Consider the following 22,369-nt stretch of genomic DNA (forward strand, 5'->3'; position numbering starts at 1 on the left):
CAGATTTCTGTGGCTGTTAATGCGGATATTAAAAAAGGCAAAATTTAACATGGCTCATAAGACTGGTGTTAGATGATTCTTAATGTTATTTTTACCTAACGCCAGATTCAACATGGCTCATAAGGTAGATGTAATATGGTTCTGACTGTTATTTTTACGTAAAGCCAGATTTAACATGGCTCATAAGGTAGATGTAAAATGATTCTTAATGTTATTTTTACCTAAAGCCAGATTTAACTTGGCTCATAAGGTAGATGTAATATGATTCTTAATGTTATTTTTACCTAAAGCCAGATTTAACATGGCTCATAAGGTAGATGTAATATGGTTCTTAATGTTATTTTTACATAAAGCCAGATTTAACATGGCTCATAAGACTGGTGTTAGATAAAGATAGATTTAAGATGGCTGTCAATCTTTGTATTACACAGAGCCAGATAAAAAATGGTTCTTAATGTCAGTGTCGCATAAAATAAGGGTTAAAATGGCACGTAATGCCGATGTCATGTAGAGCCAGATTTAAATTGGTCTTTTCTCTCGGTGTCGTCTGAATTTTCATTAAAAAAGACGCATATTCTCTATAGCCAAATTTGAAAAGACCCTTCCGGCGTTACGCGAATTTAAATTTAGGTTTTAAAAGGAGTTAATTGTCGTCGCAGCTGCCAGAATTAAGTCCGACTTAAGTTAGCTCTAACAGCGGATGTTAAAAAAAAGTCTGGTTATAAAAAAAAATGGATTTTATGCAAATTCGGATTTTACATGGATCTTATTGATAAAGTTTGGCGTTGCCAGATTTAACATTGCTTACTTTCAGCTATACATAAAGCCACATTTAAAGTAGTTCTTGCGGCTATTTGAACATGAAGGCAGATTCAATATGATTTTTTGAAATTTTGGGTGATATGAGGCCAGATTTGAAGTACTTAGTGAACCCAGTTTTAAACTGGATCTTCCCGAGTTGTGGGAAGTTGACACGACAGTCACAGGTGTTTAAAGTCAATGAACACTGTTGACACGATAATTAATAAATGAATAAAGATAAGAAATATATATATATATATATATATATATATAAAATATTTATATACATTATATATATATAAATGGAAAATGACCCAGAGTGCGCCCTCCGTCAAAAAAAAAAAAAAAAAAACACGCCACAGCCCAAGACTGGAAGGCCCTGGGACAGTGGGGTGGGGGTGGGGGCGGGGTTTGTAGCAATTACCAGATGGTCTTACAAAAAAAAAAAAAAGTTTAAAATTATGAAAACTAAAAAGCTTAAAATTATGAAAACGAAAAAGTTTAAAATTATGAGAACTTTGCGCAGATCGGTTCGTCGTGTTTAGAGAAGTCTTCGGATTTCCGTTTGGTTCAGCGCTGGACATTTCCTCTGAAGGCTTATCTCTGACCTCAGCTGACAGGATGTTCTTAGTCTTTGTCTAAAGTATTACGACTGCGAGTGTGGCCTTTGATTTCTGAAGGCCTGCTTTTTTGGTGGTTTGTTTGGTGTGGGCTGTTTCTAAAGAATTTCGACTGGAAGGAGTGTAAGCCAATAAAATATTCTATATTTTAGTAACTTCAGTCATTGTTGATCGTAGTGACATAGTATTGAAGCCCGCTTTTATTACCGTGATAATAAGAACAGCAGTAGTGATAGCAATTACAATATTACCTTGAGGGACCTGACACGTCTTCCTACTCTCTCTCTCTCTCTCTCTCTCTCTCTCTCTCTCTCTCTCTCTCTCTCTCTCTCTCTCCGTAACACCACAAAGCGTGACGAAGATGATGGTATTTCCTGAGTAAATTATATGAAAAGGAATAATTGGGAATAAAGAAGAAAAGGGAAAACTGAAATGCCCCTAAATTAATTTTTCTTTATTTTTCATTTATTAATTTTTGTTGTAATTTGCTTAGTGTAGAAGTATGCTTAGTACATAAAAACGGTGTGTTTTCTATCCACCCTCCAATCATCAAGCATACCAAATTGCAGCCCTCTAGCCTCAGTAGTTGTTATTGTATTTAAGGTTAAAGTTAACCATGGTCGTGCGTCTGGCACCGCAACAACACAAGCCACTACGATCAGCTGAGAGTTTCATAGGCTGATGTGAATCCACATTTATCATGTCTACTTACATGTACATTTAATATATATATATATATGTGTGTGTGTTCGACAATAATATTTTCCTTTCGAAAGCTGTTGACGTAATGTGAGTTTCATTATAAGCTGTACAGAAAACTCGATTGCGCCTAAGAAACTTTGGCGCATTTTGTACTTGTTTAATTGTGTTCTGTTGACGCTGCCTTTTTTTTTCTCTCTCTCTCTCTCCGATGTTTCTTTTAGCGTTATGTTGCCAAACCTGGCACTGAACAACCCATTTTCATTGGCAAAATATTAAAGTCGTGCATGGTCGTGCTCGTGTAACGCTTATGAATATGCACGACCAGGTTTGCCCATGAATCCGTCCTATTTATAAAGTCTGTTTTATTCTTCAGTGACCCGAACGTCTGTCTCATTCTTTTGATTTTAAAATACTGTATATTTATCTGTTCATCGTTCTAAGCTCGCTTCTTCTTCTTTATACTTCCAGTTTGCCTTCACTTACATCAAGGACATGAAATTGCCTAAGAATAACAACAACGGAAATAATAATAATAATAATAATAATAACAATAACAATAATAATAATAATAATAATAGGCTGATGTGAATCCACATTTATCATGTCTACTTACATGTACATTTAATATATGTTTTAATCTGATACTGAATTTAAACACATGCAGTGTGTGTGTATATTTATATATATTATATATAATGAATATATATATTATATATATATATATATATATATATATATATATATATATATATATATATATATATATATATATATATATATATATATATGTGTGTGTGTGTGTTCGACAATAATATTTTCCTTTCGAAAGCTGTTGACGTAATGTTGCTTCTGCTACTTGATGTAAAGAAAGATTAGATTTGCCACAGGTGTGGATAGCGTGATATCTAACACACGACGTGATCTATATCGCACAGTCACAAAATGAGATATACAGCGTGATTTCTTAACACGTTGTTGATATCCAACGCACAGTTTATATATAACGATATGTAGTCAGTTAACATGTGATATGTGGCCTGTTAATGCACATAGGACATTAAAAAGCATATTGCATTCAACTGAACTGTCAGTCAGTTGACTGCAAACAGAGAAAGTCACAGTTTATATATAACAACGTGATATGCAGTCAGTTAACGTGATATGTGGCTTGTTAATGCATATAGGACATTAAAAAGCATATTGCATTTAACTGAACTGTCAGTCAGTTGACTGCAAACAGAGAAAGTCACAGTTTATATGTAACAACGTGATATGCAGTCAGTTAACGTGATATGTGGCTTGTTAATGCATATAGGACATTAAAAAGCATATTGCATTCAACTGAACTGTCAGTCAGTTGACTGCAAACAAAGAAAGTCACAGTTTATATATAACAACGTGATATGCAGTCAGTTAACGTGATATGTGGCTTGTTAATGCATATAGGACATTAAAAAGCATATTGCATTCAACTGAACTGTCAGTCAGTTGACCGCAGACCAAGAAAGTCATCCGTTTCTCTTATGATACTAGTTTGAGGTACTTAGGAGTGGTAAGGCAAACTCTTAATTCCATTTAAGGTATTCAGAATGATTTTCTTCCTGGGAACTGATTAAGAAGGGGTAGAGATATCTCTTGAATAATAATGCTGTTATATTTTCAGTTGGTTTAATTTATATAGGCAGATTTCATCTTCATTTTATTTTTTCACTGACTTAGTGATTTCTTATATACATATATATATACATATATATATATACTGTATATATATATATATACGAGTATATATATATATATATATATATATATATATATATATATATATATATGTACATATAACAGTCAAAGCAAAACATTGAATAAAAACCCAATGAATTCATCTCAGTAATCAGTATTTTCTTTTGATAATTAAAATACTCGAAAAACCACTCATAGTTCATTAAGTATTTATCAACATGTTCTTCAGTCCATATTTATATCTTGTTCGTTAACTAGTCTTGTTTCATTTCTCTTCGTTTGAATAACAAAAGGAGAATTCTCGGAATTCAAACCTCCGCCAAGGCTGAACGTTTCATCCATAAAAACTTCTCCTGCGGAGTTACTTTCTTATCTCTCCCGGAAGCAAATTCCCGGGATGTATGCTAGTATTGCACCAGCCCCGTTTTTTTTTTTTTTTTTTTTTTTTTTTTTTTTTTTGCCATATCCCTAGGTTAGCTTAGGGTAGGCTAGGTTAGATTAGTAGTCTCAGATAATTTAGGCTGTAGCTTCAGAGTGATTTGGGTGTGGGATACATAAGGAGATTATTTTCAAGACAATTCTGTGGTTAGTTTTTAAGATATGGCGCCCCGCTTTTTTCACGGAAAGGTCCCGGTACTCGGTTACATCTCGGGAAAATGCCTCCCTGAATCAGTTCACCTGTGGCCACCAGCGGTGTCAGATGTTCCTAATAATCCACACGTATGGTGTAATTCTGCCGAAATGCACGCAACGAAACGAGCAAACTAAATTAGATAATATAATAGGATTTGTAATTCTCTCCAGGTTCATTTCTTGGTAGCTGTTGATTACAAAGTAAATTGCGTAGGAAGCGCGTAGGTTTTGCGCCACAGATGTGGCTGGACATTCCTTATCTTTGACAAATGTAGTGATTTGGTTTTTTACCTGTGTTTTCCAGCTTTTCGATGTCAAAATTACGAGGCTTTGGGAAGAATCTAGATTTTGGTTTTAACTGCACCTCTCTCTCTCTCTCTCTCTCTCTCTCTCTCTCTCTCTCTCTCTCTCTCTACATACATACACACACACACATATATATATGTGTGTATATATACATATACAGTATATATTTATATACATAGATATAAATGTATATATATACATATCTATGTATATATGTATATCTATATATACATATATATCTATATATATACAGTATGTACAGTATATATATATATATATATATATATATATATATATATATATATATATATATATATATATATATATATATATATATACATATATATATATACATACATACAGTATAGAGAAAGAGAGAGAGTAATGTGCACTTAAAATCAAATTTTAGATTCTTGTTAAAGCTTCGTAATCTCAACATTGAAAAGATGTAAAACACACACACACACTTGTATATAAATTATAGATGTGTACGTAATTTGTTTTTATTTACGCATATAACTTTTTCTCGCAAGGCCTGCTTATCAAAATGCACGATACTTTCAGGGCATTGTGCACAACGGGGTTTTTGGATTTTTCGTCATGATTGCCAGCTGCGTGATGATCGAAGTGGCCTCCGAAGCTCGACCTCTGAGAGCAGCTGGAGTGAGTACCAGTGTTTATGATTTCGTTTCTTAAAGTCAGTAGTCGAATTACTGCATGGGAGATTTTAAAGTTTCGAAACGTAGAGGTTTTTTCCTGTGGATCCTTTGGCCTAAATTTCATATTCCATTCCGTTCCGTTCAGTGCTATTACCTCTTCATTTCTTGAACAGGAAATCTTTTCTTTCAGGTTTTCGGCTTCCTAGGATTCACGGGGTTCCTCATGGCACTAGCTTGGGAGGTGATGATGTGGCTGAAGAACCGCGACCCTGGAATAGGCTTTGCAACGGCCACCGTCGTCGAGGGACCAAAAAGACGTAAATATTTTTTTTTATTTAAATGACGTTCTCATCTCGGTTGTCATGTCTGGAGAGAGAGAGAGAGAGAGAGAGAGAGAGAGAGAGAGAGAGAGCGGGGTGGGTGTTTGATATGCTGTGTGTATTCAGTTTTTTTTTTTTATTACATAAAATGTAGTAATTGCTTTAATCTTTAGCATTGCATATTTAGCAGCCTTCCAGGCTACTAGCGGATCCAGAAAAATTTCATGGAGGGGGCACCAATTTTCACATATATATGTGTGTGTATATGTATGCATATGCATATATATATATATATATATATATATATATATATATATATATATATATATATATATATATATATATACATACATATATATATATATTTCTATATTTTTATAATAGATTTTTCCCATTTCTATATTTCTCGTTTATTATCTAAATCTTCAGTATTATTATTTTGTCATTATTTATCATGGGTAGGTTGGTGGGGGGCACGTGCCCAGGAGCCACCCCCCCCCCACCTTGGATCCGCTAGTGCTGCCAGCGTGTTTATCTGGATGAGAATTATTTGTATCATATGAATTATTATCGTTGGATGCTGCTGTTTCTACGTTTGTGTATTTTAAGACTTATTATTAACGTTATTATTATCATCATCGATGTGGCTGTTCCATACCTGTTTAGGCATTGCTCTCCTTAAAGTGTATGCCATCCTGTTTTTAACCACATTCCAATCCTATTTCAGTTGTTACACACCTTATTATACATCCTTCACTTTTCATATTAAGTTCTCTTTCATGTTTTCATCACTCGGGCATTTACAGTTTCATTATCAACAGTGGGGTTCTAAGATTGCTCTCGTGCTATCACTTTTGTTGTTGTCACGGCTCTCTGCTTATTACCGCTTACCTCTCTCTTGTCACCCAGATATTTCTCATTACTCATAAAGAATTATAGTAACAGTCATATCGGCCCTAACTAGATTTCACTTAACCTCTTCCTTCCCGCAATAGATCTTAAGACATTACTCGAGGTTCTTTGTAGCGTCCCTTTGGGCCCTAGCTGCAACCCCTTTCATTCCTTTTACTGTACCTCCGTTCATATTCTCTTCCTTCCATCTTGCTATCCACCCTCTCCTAACAATGGTTTCGCAGGGCACCTGCTTTGAGGTTTTCCTCGTGTTACACCTTTCAGGCCTTTTTATTGTCTATTTCCGTTTCAGCGCTGAATGACCACATAGGTCCCAGCGCGTGGCCTTTGGCCTAAGTTCGCTATTCCATTCCATTCCATTCCCAGTAATGCAACTGTCATTCCCGCAGCTGAGAGTCTACACAGCATCGACGGCGAAGTGAACCTGAGGGACGAGATTGCCTCCAGAGGGGACGACGAAACCGACGCGGCCGTCGGGTTCGTCGGGATGAAGGCTCGCCCGGTGTCTTCCTTCGTCCAGGAGGTGAGTGGCGTCCTACGCACTAGGCAGGTGAAGGGAGAGGAACCTCAGCCTATGCGTACATGGTGAAACCGGAAGGGTAAAATCTTCAACACTAGTGGGTGTTGTGCAGCGCAGGTGGTAAAGTTGATTTATTGTACGTTTAAAAAGATAATAGATTTCAGTAATGATATAAATGATAACAGAAGCAGAAACAACAGCAGTATTATGACTATAGAAGTGTCCTAAAGAGCACCTATATGCATATTTTGTTGGTAGTATTCATGGTTTTGTATCAGGGGGAATGTAAGGCAGATAGGTTGTTGTCAAGTTAGAAATGGACTCCTTATTACAGTGGATATTGCTTCGGAATGCTGGTAGACTTGAACAGGTATTTTGCTGGGAAACATAACGGTGCTTTAATGAATACCTGTTGCTCGTGTTTTATTTTGTGGTGCAGTATATAATAAAACAAGTAAAGAATGCGCTGAAGTTTCTAAGGCGCAATCGAGTTTTCTGTACAGAGTATAATCAAGGCCACCGAAAATAGATCAGAAGCACGATTGTCGTTACTTTAACCTTTAATGAAATAAAAACTACTGAGGAGGTTAGAGGGCTGCAATTTGGCATTTTTGATGATTGGAGGGTGGATGATCAACATTCCAATTTGCAGCCCTCTAGCCTCAGTAGTTTTGAAGATCTGAGGGCGGACAGCATACAGCGCGGACGGACAAAGCCGACACAACGGTTTTCTTCCACAGAAAACTAAAAAAGCTTCCGGTTACGATGGTAATGGTGTCTGCACCTGTGGGTTATTGCAGTATGACTGATGGAAGTGTTACTGAAGAACCTTCAATTTACCTCCAGTCAGGTAAAACAACATCAGTCAGTTCTCTTTCGTTCCTCCGGGGCGCAAATTCCTGAGATGTATGCTAGTACTGCACCAGCCCCGGTTATTTTGCCCTGCCCCGAGGTTAGGTTAGCATGAATTAGGTTAATTTTGGAGTAATTTGGGTGTGGGAAACATAATGATGTTATTTTCAAGAAAATTCTGAGGTTAGCTTTTAAGATATGGCGTCCACCTTTTTTCAGGGGAAGGTCCTGGTACTCGGTTTCTACACCAGTAGAATAAGGTTCGCTTCGCATTAACTCAAGTTCGCCTTTGTGCAGACGTTACGTGTCATAAGCCCGTGGCAGTTATGCTCCTGAAACAGAGAGAATGGGAGAGGGTTGTGTTTTGGGTGATATCTCCACCACTTTATGAACAATAACGGTTTTGGTAGTAGACAAAAGAATTATTTATACAGGGATTTAACAAGCGACGGGCAATGTAGAGATAGATGTAGTTTGTTAGGCTCCGGCTAAACCAGAGGACAAGGAGTGTCCATTGTCATTAAGATATGATCTAAAAAAATTTAGTACACATGATCTTTCTGACAGAGTCATTGTTGCCTGCCTTGTTCAATAAAGCAGACTCGAGTATCTGAGCTCTGAAACGAAACCCACGTCCAGAGACTGTTAGTGAAGCGTATATTTGGAAACTCCCCGTAGTCGGGTAGCGCCGTCAGTGCACCTCATGCGGTGCACTGTAGGCATTACTAAAGGTTCTTTGCAGCGTGCCTTCGGCTCCTAGCTGCAACCCCTTTCGTTTCTTTTGCTGTACCTCCTTTCATATTCTCTTTCTTCCATCTTACTTTCCACCCTCTCCTAACAATTGATTCGTAGTGCAACTGCGAGGTTTTCCTCCTGTTACACCTTTTAAACCTTTTACTGTCAATTTCCGTTTCAGCGCTGAATGACCTCATAGGTGCCTGTGCTTGGCCTTTGGCCAAAATTCTATACTCATTCATTCATTCCTACTTGGAAACGGTAGAACTTTGAATAGCTTACTGATCTTGGTGTTAGACTCTTCTCTGGATAAAGGTTTATTCAGTGAAACTTGCGTAGAACTTACAAGGTCTCGTGTAACCTATACGCCAGTACATTTTGGCGTTTCCTTCATCCCATAACTTAGTAACCGAAGATCTTACTGCATTAGCTAAGCTGAAACTTTCAGAAAGAAGTACTGTCTAACTCCAAAGCGTCATAAACCTTTTTGATGCTGTTAGGATCTCAGGTCACTAATGTTTTCGGGAAAAATGAATCCCAAAGAGATAGTGGAGTGTACACGATGCCTTGCAAGGAATGCGATAGTTTTACGAGTTTGACAGATTATTTATGGAATTGTGTGTCTCTGCAGAGGGCCAGATACTCGACGCTTTGTTAATTAAGAAGACAAACGACATAGATTTGTTAAAAAGATCAGGGAAACCAGATAAGATTGACCTTATCCTTAAAGGTGACAACTTATCATCCCATGCCATAAAACGGAGACTAGAAAACTCTGTTTCCCTTGCTGCATGACATTCAGGAACCTTTTGCAGGTAATGTGTCACCAAAAACCACCATTGTTCGTAAAGACGTGGAGACATTGCCCGAAAAATAGCTCTCTCCTTTATTATACCTGTTTTTTGCAATTTTAGTTAAAACACACACATATTGTATATATATATATATATATATATAGTCCTGAGTTCTTGTCTTTCGTTGGTTCGAGCCCACGGGACGATGAACTTGTCAGCTAAAAAAAAAATTCCCCTTCGGTAACATATATGAAAATATATTATTTCCGAGGTAGAGCGAATTGGATATTAAAGGACGATTGTAGCTTAATGCTTGTATATGAATCACGGTGATGTGATAAAAATTCATATATGTATATATATATATATATATATATATATATATATATATATATATATATATATATATATATATATATATATATATATATATATATATATATGTATATATATGAATTGAATAGTTCTGACTTAAGTTTTCTTTAGTCAACGTTCCGCTTATGATTGCTACCTAACTGCACACGTGCCTTTAGGCACTGTCCGAGTTTATGTCGCTGTAATGCTAATGGAAGTTTTTATGTTGCCTTGGAATAAAGCACTCTGTACTACTTATTTGCCCCTGAAGGTATAATATTTAAATCAGCTTCACACACATTTTATATATATATATATATATATATATATATATATATATATATATATATATATATATATATATATATATATATATATATATATAGAGAGAGAGAGAGAGAGAGAGAGAGAGAGAGAGAGAGAGAGAGAGAGAGAGAGAGAGAGAACACATAAATAATCTAAAGTATAGTCATAGTATTATTAATCTTAAACATTTTTATTGACATCTCATGCCGTGGAATTCTCTATTATGGGTTTTCCATATTTTCCATAACCATTATTCCTTTAGGAGGCTGGGCTATCGCGTCTCTCGTGGTCAGGTCTTGGTATTTATCAAGGCCAGTGCTCTCTCTCTCTCTCTCTCTCTCTCTCTCTCTCTCTCTCTCTCTCTCTCTCTCTCTCTCTCTCTCTCGACATTACCATCAGATACTTAAATCATACCAGAGTAAATATCTAGACTGAGGCATGGCCTGAAGGATTCGTTTGTAAATGAGGGCCGAAAATTGAAGCAGGTCACAGTTGAAAGAGTTGCTCAACCAAGTTAGGAGAGGTCAATCCTAACTTCATGATAGACGTACCAAGATACGTTTAATCATTTAATTTTTAACACTTTAATACCTGCATACCAAGTTTTCTAACATTCAGAGAACTCGCATTTGTACTTGGCCCAAGTGACTGTAGATTGTCATCTGTGTGAGTTTTCCCATAGAGTTTTGCATCACAGTTCCATTTATTCATTTATCTTTGGGGTAAACATTTGAGTCCTAACCCCCTTTTGATTGACTAATTTTTGGGAATATGCGCTGTCTGAACCCATGATTTTTATTTAATACAAAGTTCGTGTGAATACAGTCTTTTGGACCGTCTGAGGCTAAATTAAATACCCTTTTCAACTGTCAGTAAGATTGGTCTCAAGAATAACCCTGTTCTGGTGTACGCGTGTCCGTATTAATATAATATCCATTTATATAGAAATAACCCCTTATCTTCCTTCTGAACCAAATGGCACGGTAACTGTTGTGTAAATCTAATAACTTTCGTCGAAAACTCCGTATTCTCTTTTAGCCATGCCGGGCTGGCGATTTAACTTCGCCTTTTGTCTCTAAATTTGATAACTTTCCTCTTGAAGATTATCCTCCTCAAGCCAAACGGAAGTGGAACGGTAGTTTTGCCCAGTCTCTGTAGTTCTTGTAACCTCACTTAAAAAATGGTCCCTTTCCTTCACTTAAAAAATCACCCCTTTCCTTCACTTAAAAAAATGGTCCCTTTCCTTCCCTTAAAAAATGGTCCCTTTCCTTCACTTAATAAATGGTCCCTTTCCATCACTTAAAGAATGGTCCCTTTCCTTCTCTCGAAAAATGGTCCCTTTCCTTCACTTAAAAAATGGTCCCTCTCCTTCAGTTAAAATATAGTCCCTTTCCTTCACTTAAAAAAATGGTCCCCTTTCTTCACTAAAAAATGGCCCCTTTCCTTCACTTAAAATATAGCCCCTTCCCTTCACTTAAAAAATGATTCCTTTCCTTCGCTTAGAAAATGGTCCCTTTCCTTCCAGGTGACCTCTTTCAGGAGAATTTAAAGGACACCTCACTGGCAAGAGGTCATATATTCCTCCCCTGTAAAGCAATTCTATCTCTTCAACCAAAACTGCGCGGTAGTTAAGTTACGGTGTAAATCTCATAACCATGACTGAAACGTGAGCCCTTTATCTTACACTTTAACCAGAATGGTGAGAATAGTATTCCCATAATTTGCAAATTATAACCCCATTTCAACTGACTATTTCTCTCTCAGATGAACCAAACTGGAGAATTTTATAAACGTCACTAATAGGTGATTCCCTTTCGTAAGGAAAACGAAAATGGCGAGGTAATTGTGTCCAAGTTCTGTAAGTCTTATAACCTTCATTTAAAAATGACTCCTTTTCTTTCAGCCAAGCCAATTATAAAGTTCTGTAAACCATATAATCCTCAAATTAAAATATTCCGTTGCCATTCAGCCAAACCAAACTGTCTAGATAACTAAACCCATGCTCTGTAAATCGCGTACCCCTCACTTAAAAGCGACCCTTCAGCTTCAAGACGAACCAAACTGGTGAGATACTTGTACATGTTATAGCCGTCACTTGAAAGCCATCCATTCTCTTCCAGCCTAGCCGGAATAGTGACGGAAGTACGTCCAAGCCCTGGAAATCATAGCTTTCACTTAAGAATGACCTTTTGTCATCCAATAGAACCTAATTAATCAGGGAAGTACGTCTGTGCTTTGGAAATCAAAGTTCCACTTGAAAACAATCCCTTCTCTTCCAGCCGAATCAAAATAGTGATGTAAGTCAGCCCATGTCCTGGAAATCCTAGCTTCCACTTATGAACGCTACCTTCTCTTCCAGCCGAATAAAAATAGTGACGTAAGTCAGCCCATGTCCTGGAAATCCTAGCTTCCACTTAAGAACGATACCTTCTCTTCCAGCCGAATAAAAATAGTACGTAAGTCAGCCCATGTCCTGGAAATCCTAGCTTCCACTTAACGATACCTTCTCTTCCAGCCGAATAAAAATAGTGACGTAAGTCAGCCCATGTCCTGGAAATCCTAGCCTCCTCTTAAGAACAATACCTTCTCTTCCAGCCGAATCAAAATAGTGATGTAAGTCCTTCCATGTCCTGGAAATCATAGCCTCCACTTAAGAACGATACTTTCTCTTCCAGCCGAATCAAAATAGTGATGTAAGTTGGCCCATGTCCTGGAAATCTTAGCCTTCACTTAAGAACGATACCTTTTCCAGCCGAACCTAAATAGTGATGTAAGTCCTTCCATGTCCTGGAAGTCCTAGCCTCCACTTAAGAACGATACCTTCTCTTCCAGCCGAATCAAAATAGTGATGTAAGTCCTTCCATGTCCTGGAAATCATAGCCTCCACTTAAGAACGATACCTCTCTTCCAGCCGAATCAAAATCGTGATGTAAGTCCTTCCATGTCCTGGAAATCATAGCCTCCACTTAAGAACGATACCTCTCTTCCAGCCGAATCAAAATAGTGATGTAAGTCCTTCCATGTCCTGGAAATCATAGCCTCCACTTAAGACCGATACTTTCTCTTCCAGCCGAATCAAAATAGTGATGTAAGTCCTTCCATGTCCTGGAAATCTTAGCCTCCACTTAAGAAAGATACCTTCTTTTCCAGCCGAACCTAAATAGTGACGTAACTCCTTCCATGTCCTGGAAGTCCTAGCGTCCACTTAAGAACAATCCCTTCTTTTCCAGCTAAACCAAAATAGTGATGTAAGTCTGTCCATGACCTGGACATCATAGCCTCCACTTAACAGGGGTCCCTTCTTTTCCAGCCAAACCAAAATGGCGAAGTAACCACACCCATGCTCTATGCCCCTGCAAACGACGATGACGACGAAGCTTCCAGACCAGCAAGAGTGAGTGCTATCTCGGAGAAATCAGAGGCCTCTTCTAACAGTTCATCAGTGCAAGGGGAATGGCAGACTCCCTCCTGAGAGTCCATACTACAGGAAAACTTGTATTGTAGCTGCAACAGTACTCTCGAAAGCATGCTGTTACTAAGATCTGCGTAGCCATTGAGTTCACGGGAAAGGTGCTCTGGCATGGAGAGTACTCTGTCACTTTTCCAGTTTTTAGAGGAAAGTCTGCACATTTGCTCATAGCTGTTTCCATGTGTATAACTATGAAGACTATCATTGTGATGAGCCAAGTGAAAGGTTTTGGTGTGAAATCATCATAACAGACTTCAAAGACTAGCATTGTGATCTTGTATATCTCCAATACTTGGCCTTTAAGACTTATTGCATATCGACCTCATATTATACCTGATTTGTCACAATATTTTCGCTTTCTATGATGTCTGTTTCAAATTCCGCTCTATCGCGGAATTTTTGCGTGCATGGAAAAAACTCACCATATATAAAATTTAAGGTAACTGACTGTCAAATTGCGCTATTATTGTGTTATTATTTATCTTGAAAAAAAAAAAAAACTTATCGACTGGAATTAAAAAGGTGATAGTAAAATGGTGCTAAAATCGTCTCTTGAAAACTGAAGAAATGAAAGTGAATGACAAGCAAATTAAATGTGTATAAACTTGATCGAATAAAAGAAGTTCCGAAATATTTTTGCTCGTCACTAAATAGCTTTGAATTTTCAGCTGTTCGCCAAACGTACTGACTTGTGAGCCCAAGTAAATAGGAAATTTCTATAGTGAAACATTGGTAAAAGGTAATACCCTGCCATCATTTTGCATAAAATGTAAAACTTTTTCGGTATCTAAAGATATTTTAAACCGATTGATGATGTATACAATGTTACTTAAAATTAAACTAAACTGTATCAAAGAGCAAATGCGATTCAATTGTGTCACTTGAAAATCATAATGATCGGTAGCAGTTCACTGGCCACAAGTTCGTTAGAATTTCCAGAATCATTTTAAACCTCTACATTATCAGATCAGTTCTGACATTTAATGACAAACAATAACACAGTCAGATTTTTAGTACTTTTCACAAGTAATAGTTATAACCATAATGAAAAACGACAGAAGAATTGCCCGCATTAAACTGAACAATAGCTGAGAAACTAACGTGATTCGTACGGCATTATTTGAAATTCAGCGCATGCGTGGTGAGACTCCCACCGTTACGCCGCCTTAAGTTTCCTGCGCAGACCGTAATAGAATAGAAGTGAAACATCAAAGCTTTCTTATGTATTACCACAAACAGACTCAGTCCCACCCGATGTGCGATGCTTTCGACGAGTGATGGAGAATCAATCACTTCAACATATGTTGCTTCTTGCAAGCACTGCATGTTAACCATATCCAACTCCAAGTGACCTCGAGTAACCGTTGACTGCCATGTTTTGAAACTGCCTTGAGCAATGAGATCTTCCGGCATTCCTTGGAAATATTGGGGAATATTTTTTTTTTTTTGGTCTTGTTTTTGTTTTAGATACAGTATCAGTCGCTTTTGATGTTTAGATACCTTGTGAAAGTGTTGTCAGTTTTGTATTTGAGCAGAATAAGAAGGCATTTCAAGATTCATGTTTAGAAAGTATACGTCTTCGTGGTGTAGAGAGGACTAGCGTGATTTATTTTGATAACGTGTAGAGTAGGTGACGGTAGTAAGTAGATCTCTTGTACTTTTTTAACGAGGGATTGTAGTTCGAGAAGATGGAATATATGGCTGGAAATCTATGTCAGCTTTTTTAACACTGCATTTGCAGTGCGAATGAATATGTCTTATGAAGTTCAAGGTCACAGATTGATCTGCATTGTTGCCGGTGCTTTTGTCTTTCAGAGAGCCTTTGATCCACTTTCTGCTGATTTTGGTCGAGGAGTGAGCCCACTCACAGTGTTCATGGTTGCATTCCTTTTGAAAAGAATGCTCGTTATAAAAATGTGATTCTCACCTGACTTTCATAGCATTTCAGAATCCAGAATGCGCAGACAGTTGGTTGCTAAAGCGATCAATTTCTTCTTTGAGGTTAAGTAACCGCACTGGATTATTTTAAAATTTTAAAAAATTTTTTACTTTTATGGGCAAGCCATTTTGCCCGAGTAGGCATCTGGTGCTAAATTGCCTTCATGACCTCGTTATGTACTATAGGGTTTTGACCGTAAATACCTTACACCCACCCATCCCATTAAGATCTTGACTTTAATCCAGTTTTATAGATCATAACAGCCTTTGTCTGTTACACGAGGTGTCAGAATAAGGGAGGTTTCATTTCTAAATAAAGGAAAGATATGCTACTCTTGTCCGTAAGGTAAATTTTCTTATTGTAAAACGTTTGTTGCTGTTTGTTTAACTGTTGATTGGCAACCTTTGTTCACTTTAGCTCTTCAGGAATATCTTGAAGGAAGAAACGTTTTTTTTTTTTTGTGTCTCAAGCTGTTGTACTTAAACAGTGTTTTAATGTAGAAAATGAGGGCGTTTTCATATTTATCCCGGCAGAGAAATTATCACCCAATTTGACCGGTCTTCGTTAATAATCCAGAGATTACTCTTCTGTTTCTCGTCTCGTGGTAAAAGTATTCTTTATTATTATTATTATTATTATTATTATTATTATTATTATTATTATTATTATTATTATTATTATTGTCCCTAGAATCGTCTATAAAATGTTTTCCAAGTTTCGACTTGTGGAAACGAGTATTTTTTTCTCTCTCTCGTCACCTGTTAAAAGTATTCTTTTTTCTTTTACTGTCTCTAGAATCGTCTATAAAATGTTTTTCAATAGAATGTTTTCCAGTTTTCGACTTGCGGAAAATAGTTATCACAAATTTCACCAAATTTCATAAATTGCTCCACGGATGCCATGTTCTATTTCTTCACATTTTTTTATATTATCTTCAGTATCCTTTCCTGTATCTGTACGTAAAAAAATTGTACTGTTAAATGTTGATTGGAGTGTGAATTACATCGATTTAGTTGATGAGGCTATTACGAGATAAAAAAAGTGCAGGAATTTTCAAACATTCAGCGGTATGTTAGCCTGACTTGCCTGCAAAGGCCAGGTAAATAATCCGCTTAATTTGTTCGCTATTATTATTATTATATATTGATGGCTGAATGTATAAGGAATAAAAGATTTGATTTATTACTCTTGTTTATAAATAGATTCCTATTCCATTTTATTCTCCGTGGATTTTGTCTCGGACAGGTTGAATTCAGGAAATGCTCACTCGCGTGTCTTAAGCCGAATGGTTAGCAAATGGTTCTCTTTTATGTTGAATTTTAGATTGTCATAAAAAATAAAGCGAGGACACTTACCTGAACAGTTGATCGCGTTAGAAACCTTCTGAAAGCAACGTTAGTTTCTGTGTCTCTGGTAATGGATTTGGTTTATTAAAATTGTATATATATATATATATATATATATATATATATATATATATATATATATATATATATATATACATATAAATATAATATACATATATAATTATATATACTGTGTGTGTGTATATATATATACATATATATATATATATATATATATATATATATATATATATATATATATATATATATATATATATAGATGAGTGGACACAAACCAGGTGCCATGAAAACACTTGTTCACTCGTTCGGATCGTGATGGCACCAGATAATGAAGATAAAAAAAAAAGCAACATCAATCGTCGGAAACTGCCCATCAACACTTGAAGCCTGGTATCAGAGTTTCCCGGCTGAAGAGCGTGTAATTTTTTTTTTTTTTTTTTTTTTTCGTTTTCCGAGGAGCCGTAAGTTAATGTAGCTGGTTTTACTGCATTACCGTTAACCTTCGTATGCTTATGGATCAAAGGATATTTGTAAGTATATTTATGAAGTAAGGATTGTCTCACCTGTACATGATTGCTTAGATTGTACATATTTTTACTTTGTACCAAAGGCAGAATAGTCGTTTGTTTTTGTATAATGAATAAGATGTAATGAATCTAAAGAAGACTCACTCTTGTTTTATTTTCCCCACTTGGAATGGTCTTTCAAGCTTTCGGTATAAATTTTTTCCCTCTTATTTTACTTTTCATTTTCACCATTATTGTTTATAGATTCCGGAGCTGAGAAATAAAATCAAGCCCTGTCATTGGTCTACATTATAATTCAATGGATCTTGTTTAGACATTCTCCAATTGAACTCCTGCCGAGGACATAAAAAAATATTAGAAAGAGTTTGACGTGGAAAATATTACTTGTTAACTTCAGGGTAAGGATGACTTTAAGAATGTACAGCGGCAAACAGCATCTATTTCATAAACAGCCGAAGTAAGGTAGTATTTTGCCTCTCATAAATTATGCATTTCAGATTTCAATTGAGACATTGTCCCTACCACAGTTTTCTCATGATGATTTATATTCCAATAAGCTGTAGGTTCCGTTGCTAGGTAACCAATTGGTTCATAGCCAAGTAAAATAAATCTAATCCTTCGGGCCAGCCCTAGGAGAGCTGTTAATCAGCTCAGTGGTCTGGTTAAACTAAGGTATACTTAATTTCTCTTTGATAGTTTTGTGCTGTTAGGAAACCCAGCCAGCATGGGAGAAACTTAAGATGTGGATGAACCACAAGAATTGTTACAAGAATCCAGAATAGAGTGAACTTCAGATCGGTAGGAATGATATCATATTGAAGATAGGGAGTAGCAAAGAATGATACTGGCAACGTTTATCTTTAACGGACTTCGGTTTTGGGTTTTCGTAGGCTCGTCCATTCTCGTCTTGTCATCTTCAAAAGATTGCATGTGTCAAATGGCTCTGTATATGGAAGATTGTACACGTGTGCTTTGTACTCCGTGATTTACCTACCAGCCTGTTGCTCTCACGATATCTCAGATTGTGCCTGCTTCATCTACCAGCTCTTCCCCGTTGGGGGTTAGTGCCGTCAGTGCACCTCATTCGGTGCACTGTAGGCATTTTGTAATGTTTGCAGCGTGCCTTCGGTCCCTAGCTGCAACCCCTGTACATCCTTTCATATTTTCTTTCTTCCATTTCACTTTCCACCCCCTTAACAATTGATTCTTAGCGCAAACTGCGAGATTTTCCTCTTGTTACACCTTTCAAACATTTTACTGCCAATTTCCGTTTCATCGCTGAATTATCTCATAGGTCTAGTGCTTGGCCTTGGACCTAAATTCTATGTCCAGTTCAGTTCAGTTCAATTCTACCAGCTCTTGATTTGGAGATCTAACAATGAGAATCCAAGAGAAATATTCTTTTTTTTACGTATCCCTCCTCGCTCACTTTTTTTGGATGCTCAGGCTAACCACGAACTAGCCACTGGTTTTGTGTTTTTGACTCTCAGACCGCTGCTTCCGAAAAGAAACAGCGGGGCAACACCTCAAGAGGCAGTTGGTGACAGTTGAGTCCATAAGCACGCCTCATCTCTCCCTGAAATGTTGAAAGCTTCCTGTGAACATGTACGTGATATGTTTTAGATGTCATAATTTCTTTAATCATTTTAGTTTTCGAAGGTATTTGTCGGTATTGTTTCTCCCCCGTTCAGAATATTATTGATCATGTACTGTGTAGTTCCACCTTTCTTTTCTCCTCTACTGAGCCAAGGGGTGTTGTTCTATCCTCGTCTCTAGTTGTTTCCCTTTGCCACAAGGTACCTCTATCATCCTGTTTGGCACTGTTGTTGTCCTCTGATCCATTTAACTTGAAGAAAAAAAAAAAAACTTGCTCGCGTGGCCTCAGCATTCAAAGAATTCCCTAATTACCCTGTGGAAACACGTAGACCAAATTCTCGGTAGCTGATTATTTCCCCTCGACTGCCATGATCTGGTAATTTCCCCGTGCTTCTGTTTTCCCCTAATCATGAGATCTTACGACCCTTGAAGGTAGATTTATTTCATATTTTCTATACCTGCTGCGTAGCCTGTCAGCAGGTGACCTGGGCTCGATCCAGAGATTAGGTTTCTCGTCCTGTTAGGTACTGCTTTGAGAAAGCATGTCCTTGCAGTCAGTCACTCCTTTAAAACAAGTAAAAAATGGGCCGAAAATCGAGTTTTCTGTACAGCGTATAATGCTGTATGAGCCCGTGCCCATGAAACTTTCGTGCCACGGCGCGGTGGTGGCGTGTCCTGTAGCGTTGCCAGACGCACGATCATGGCTAACTTTAACCTTGAATAAAATAAAAATACTGAGGCTAGAGGGCTGCAATTTGGTATCTTTGATGATTGGAGGGTGGATGACCAACATACCAATTTGCAGCCCTCTAGCCTCAGTAGTTTTTAAGATCTGAGGGCGGACAGAAAAAGTGCTGACGGACAGACATATGGTCATATCAATAATTTTCGTCTTACAGAAAACTAAAAAACAACAATTTCTGTACATGTCTTCTACACATGCGAGGGCATGTACTATTGTGGAAAGCGTTGTTTATTGATCAGCCTGAAGCCGTAAATATGTAGGGTGATTTGAACACATTTTATAGCCGGGCGTCTTTGGAACCGGTTGCTCTCTTTCTCCCTGGTCCTCTTCGCCGACAGTAAGTGCTTGATTTGGCATCTCTTGTGCGCGTGTGATATCATTTGTACACGATTGCTATTAGGATTTTGATTGTTGTTCATTCAAGAGCACGATTTAGCGTCGGCGGACTCTGCGATAGCCTCTGTTAGGATTTTGATCACAGTCATGATCATTCTAGAGTATTAATTTAGCGTCGGCGGACTCTGCGATAGCCTGTGTTTCATGAGTTACGAGGTTTAAGGGTGTTCATCCTTAATTTTAATACAGTATATTTATTTTGTTCATTATGGTGGTACTGAAGCAAAGTGTTCCTGAGAAAAAATAAACAAAAATGTCATATACTGTATTAATATTAAGGACGAACACCCTTAAAAAGCGTTCATCCTTAAATTTCATAGGGTATATGCATTTTTTGTGTTTATTTCTTCTCAGGAACACTTTGTTCATCATGGTGGTAGTGGTGCAAAGGATAGTTAATTTTTCTTTTAACACGGGTGTTAATGTTTGAGAAATTTTTCGGGATATTGTTCAGTATGGTGTCTTTTTCCAGTTCACGCGAGCGAATATAACATCTCTTACATGTACAAACTAAAACAGGAGCATTAGTTTTTTTCAGTTAGAGTAAATTAAAAAAACTTTGATTCATATTTCTTTTTAATATGGGATTTAAGGACCCCCTGTACAGTGGCCGACTTCCCCGTGGGAACGTATAGTGCATTCCACGTCAAGTCTCAGAGATGTTTTTTTGGTTATGTGTACTGGTCTTTTGTTTTTGTTATGTGAACTGGTAATTTTTTTTATGTGTACTGGTCATTTTTTTTTTGTTATGTGTACTGGTCATTTTTTTTTGTTATGTGTACTGGTCATTTTTTTGGTTATGTGAACTAGTAATTTTTTTATGTGTACTGGTCATTTTTTTGTTATGTGTACTGGTCATTTTTTTATGTGTACTGGTCATTTTTTATGTGTACTTGTCATTTTTTTGTTTTGTGTACTGGTAATTTTTTTTATGTGTACTGGTCATTTTTTTGGTTATGCGTATAGGTAATTTTTTTGGTTATGTGTACTGGTCATTTTTTTTGGCCATGTGTATAGGTCATTTTTTTGGTTGTGTACTGGTCATTTTTTTTTGCGTGTACTGGTCTTTTTTTTGGTTACGTGCACTGGTCGTTTTTTGGTTATGTGCACTGGTAATTTTTTTGGTTATGTGTACTGGTCGTTTTTTGGCTGTGCGTACTGGTCATTTTTTGGTTATGTGTACTAGTCATTTTTGGTTATGTGTACTGGTCAGTTTTTTGGTTATGTGTACTGGTCGTTTTTTTGGTTATGTGTACTAGTCATTTTTTGGTTGCGTACTGGTAATTTTTTTTATGTGTACTGGTTATTTTTTGGTTGTGTACTGGTCTTTTTTTTTTGTGTACTGGTGGTTTTTTTGGTTACGTGTAATTGTGTTTTTTTATGTGTACTGATAATTTTTTGGGTTATGTATACTGGTAAGTTTTTTGGCTATGTGTACTGGTCGTTTTTTTGTTATGTGTACTGGTCATTTTTTTTATTGTGTACTGGTCGTTTTTTTGGTCATGTTTACTGGTTATTTTTTGGTTATGTTTACAGGTCATTTTTTTGGTTATGTTTACTGGTCCTTTTTTTTTTGTTTATGCGTACTGGTCTTTTTTGTATGTGTACGGGTCATTTTTTTGGTTATGTGTACTGGTCTTTTTTTGGTTGTGTACTGGTCGTTTTTTTTGGTTATGTGTACTGGTAAAGAAAGCGTCAACACTTTCACTGTGACAGTCTGTCCTCGAAATATAACACCCTCCACCAACCAACCCCACCTCAACAGTGAATCGATTCGTTGAGTAAATCTTAAGTCAATACGCGCGCAATATTGCCCTAAAATGGAAGGTTGCGGTATCTGCAAAAATAAAAAACCGAGAAAAATGGTAGATAGATACTGCAGTTTTCCCTTGCCTCACTACTGATTTTGCAGATACTGCAAATGGGACCCCCTAAATAAAGCACTGAAGAATCGTTCTGAAACTGCAGTAACTTGTGTAATAGTGTTTCACGAGCCCAAGAGGTGGCATATCTCAATTTCGAAAATTTTGCAGACACTGCAGCTTTCCATTTTAGGGCAGTGGTGTCACCGTCCCCTCC

General features: G+C 37.0%; 1 protein-coding gene across 1 annotated transcript in view; it reads left to right on the forward strand.

Moving 5' to 3' along the window:
* Positions 1 to 16,844, forward strand: part of LOC136846690 (CKLF-like MARVEL transmembrane domain-containing protein 4) — a 64,348-nt gene extending 47,504 nt beyond the window's left edge. The window contains exons 4-7 of the mRNA XM_067117748.1: positions 5,364 to 5,462; positions 5,649 to 5,775; positions 7,080 to 7,213; positions 13,562 to 16,844. Coding sequence (XP_066973849.1) covers positions 5,364 to 5,462; positions 5,649 to 5,775; positions 7,080 to 7,213; positions 13,562 to 13,723 — 522 coding nt within the window. The 3' untranslated portion in view covers positions 13,724 to 16,844. The remainder of the gene's footprint in view (positions 1 to 5,363; positions 5,463 to 5,648; positions 5,776 to 7,079; positions 7,214 to 13,561) is intronic.
* The last annotated feature ends 5,525 nt before the right edge of the window (positions 16,845 to 22,369 follow it).

Source organism: Macrobrachium rosenbergii, chromosome 15, assembly GCF_040412425.1.
Source record: "Macrobrachium rosenbergii isolate ZJJX-2024 chromosome 15, ASM4041242v1, whole genome shotgun sequence".
Lineage (NCBI taxonomy): Eukaryota > Metazoa > Arthropoda > Malacostraca > Decapoda > Palaemonidae > Macrobrachium > Macrobrachium rosenbergii.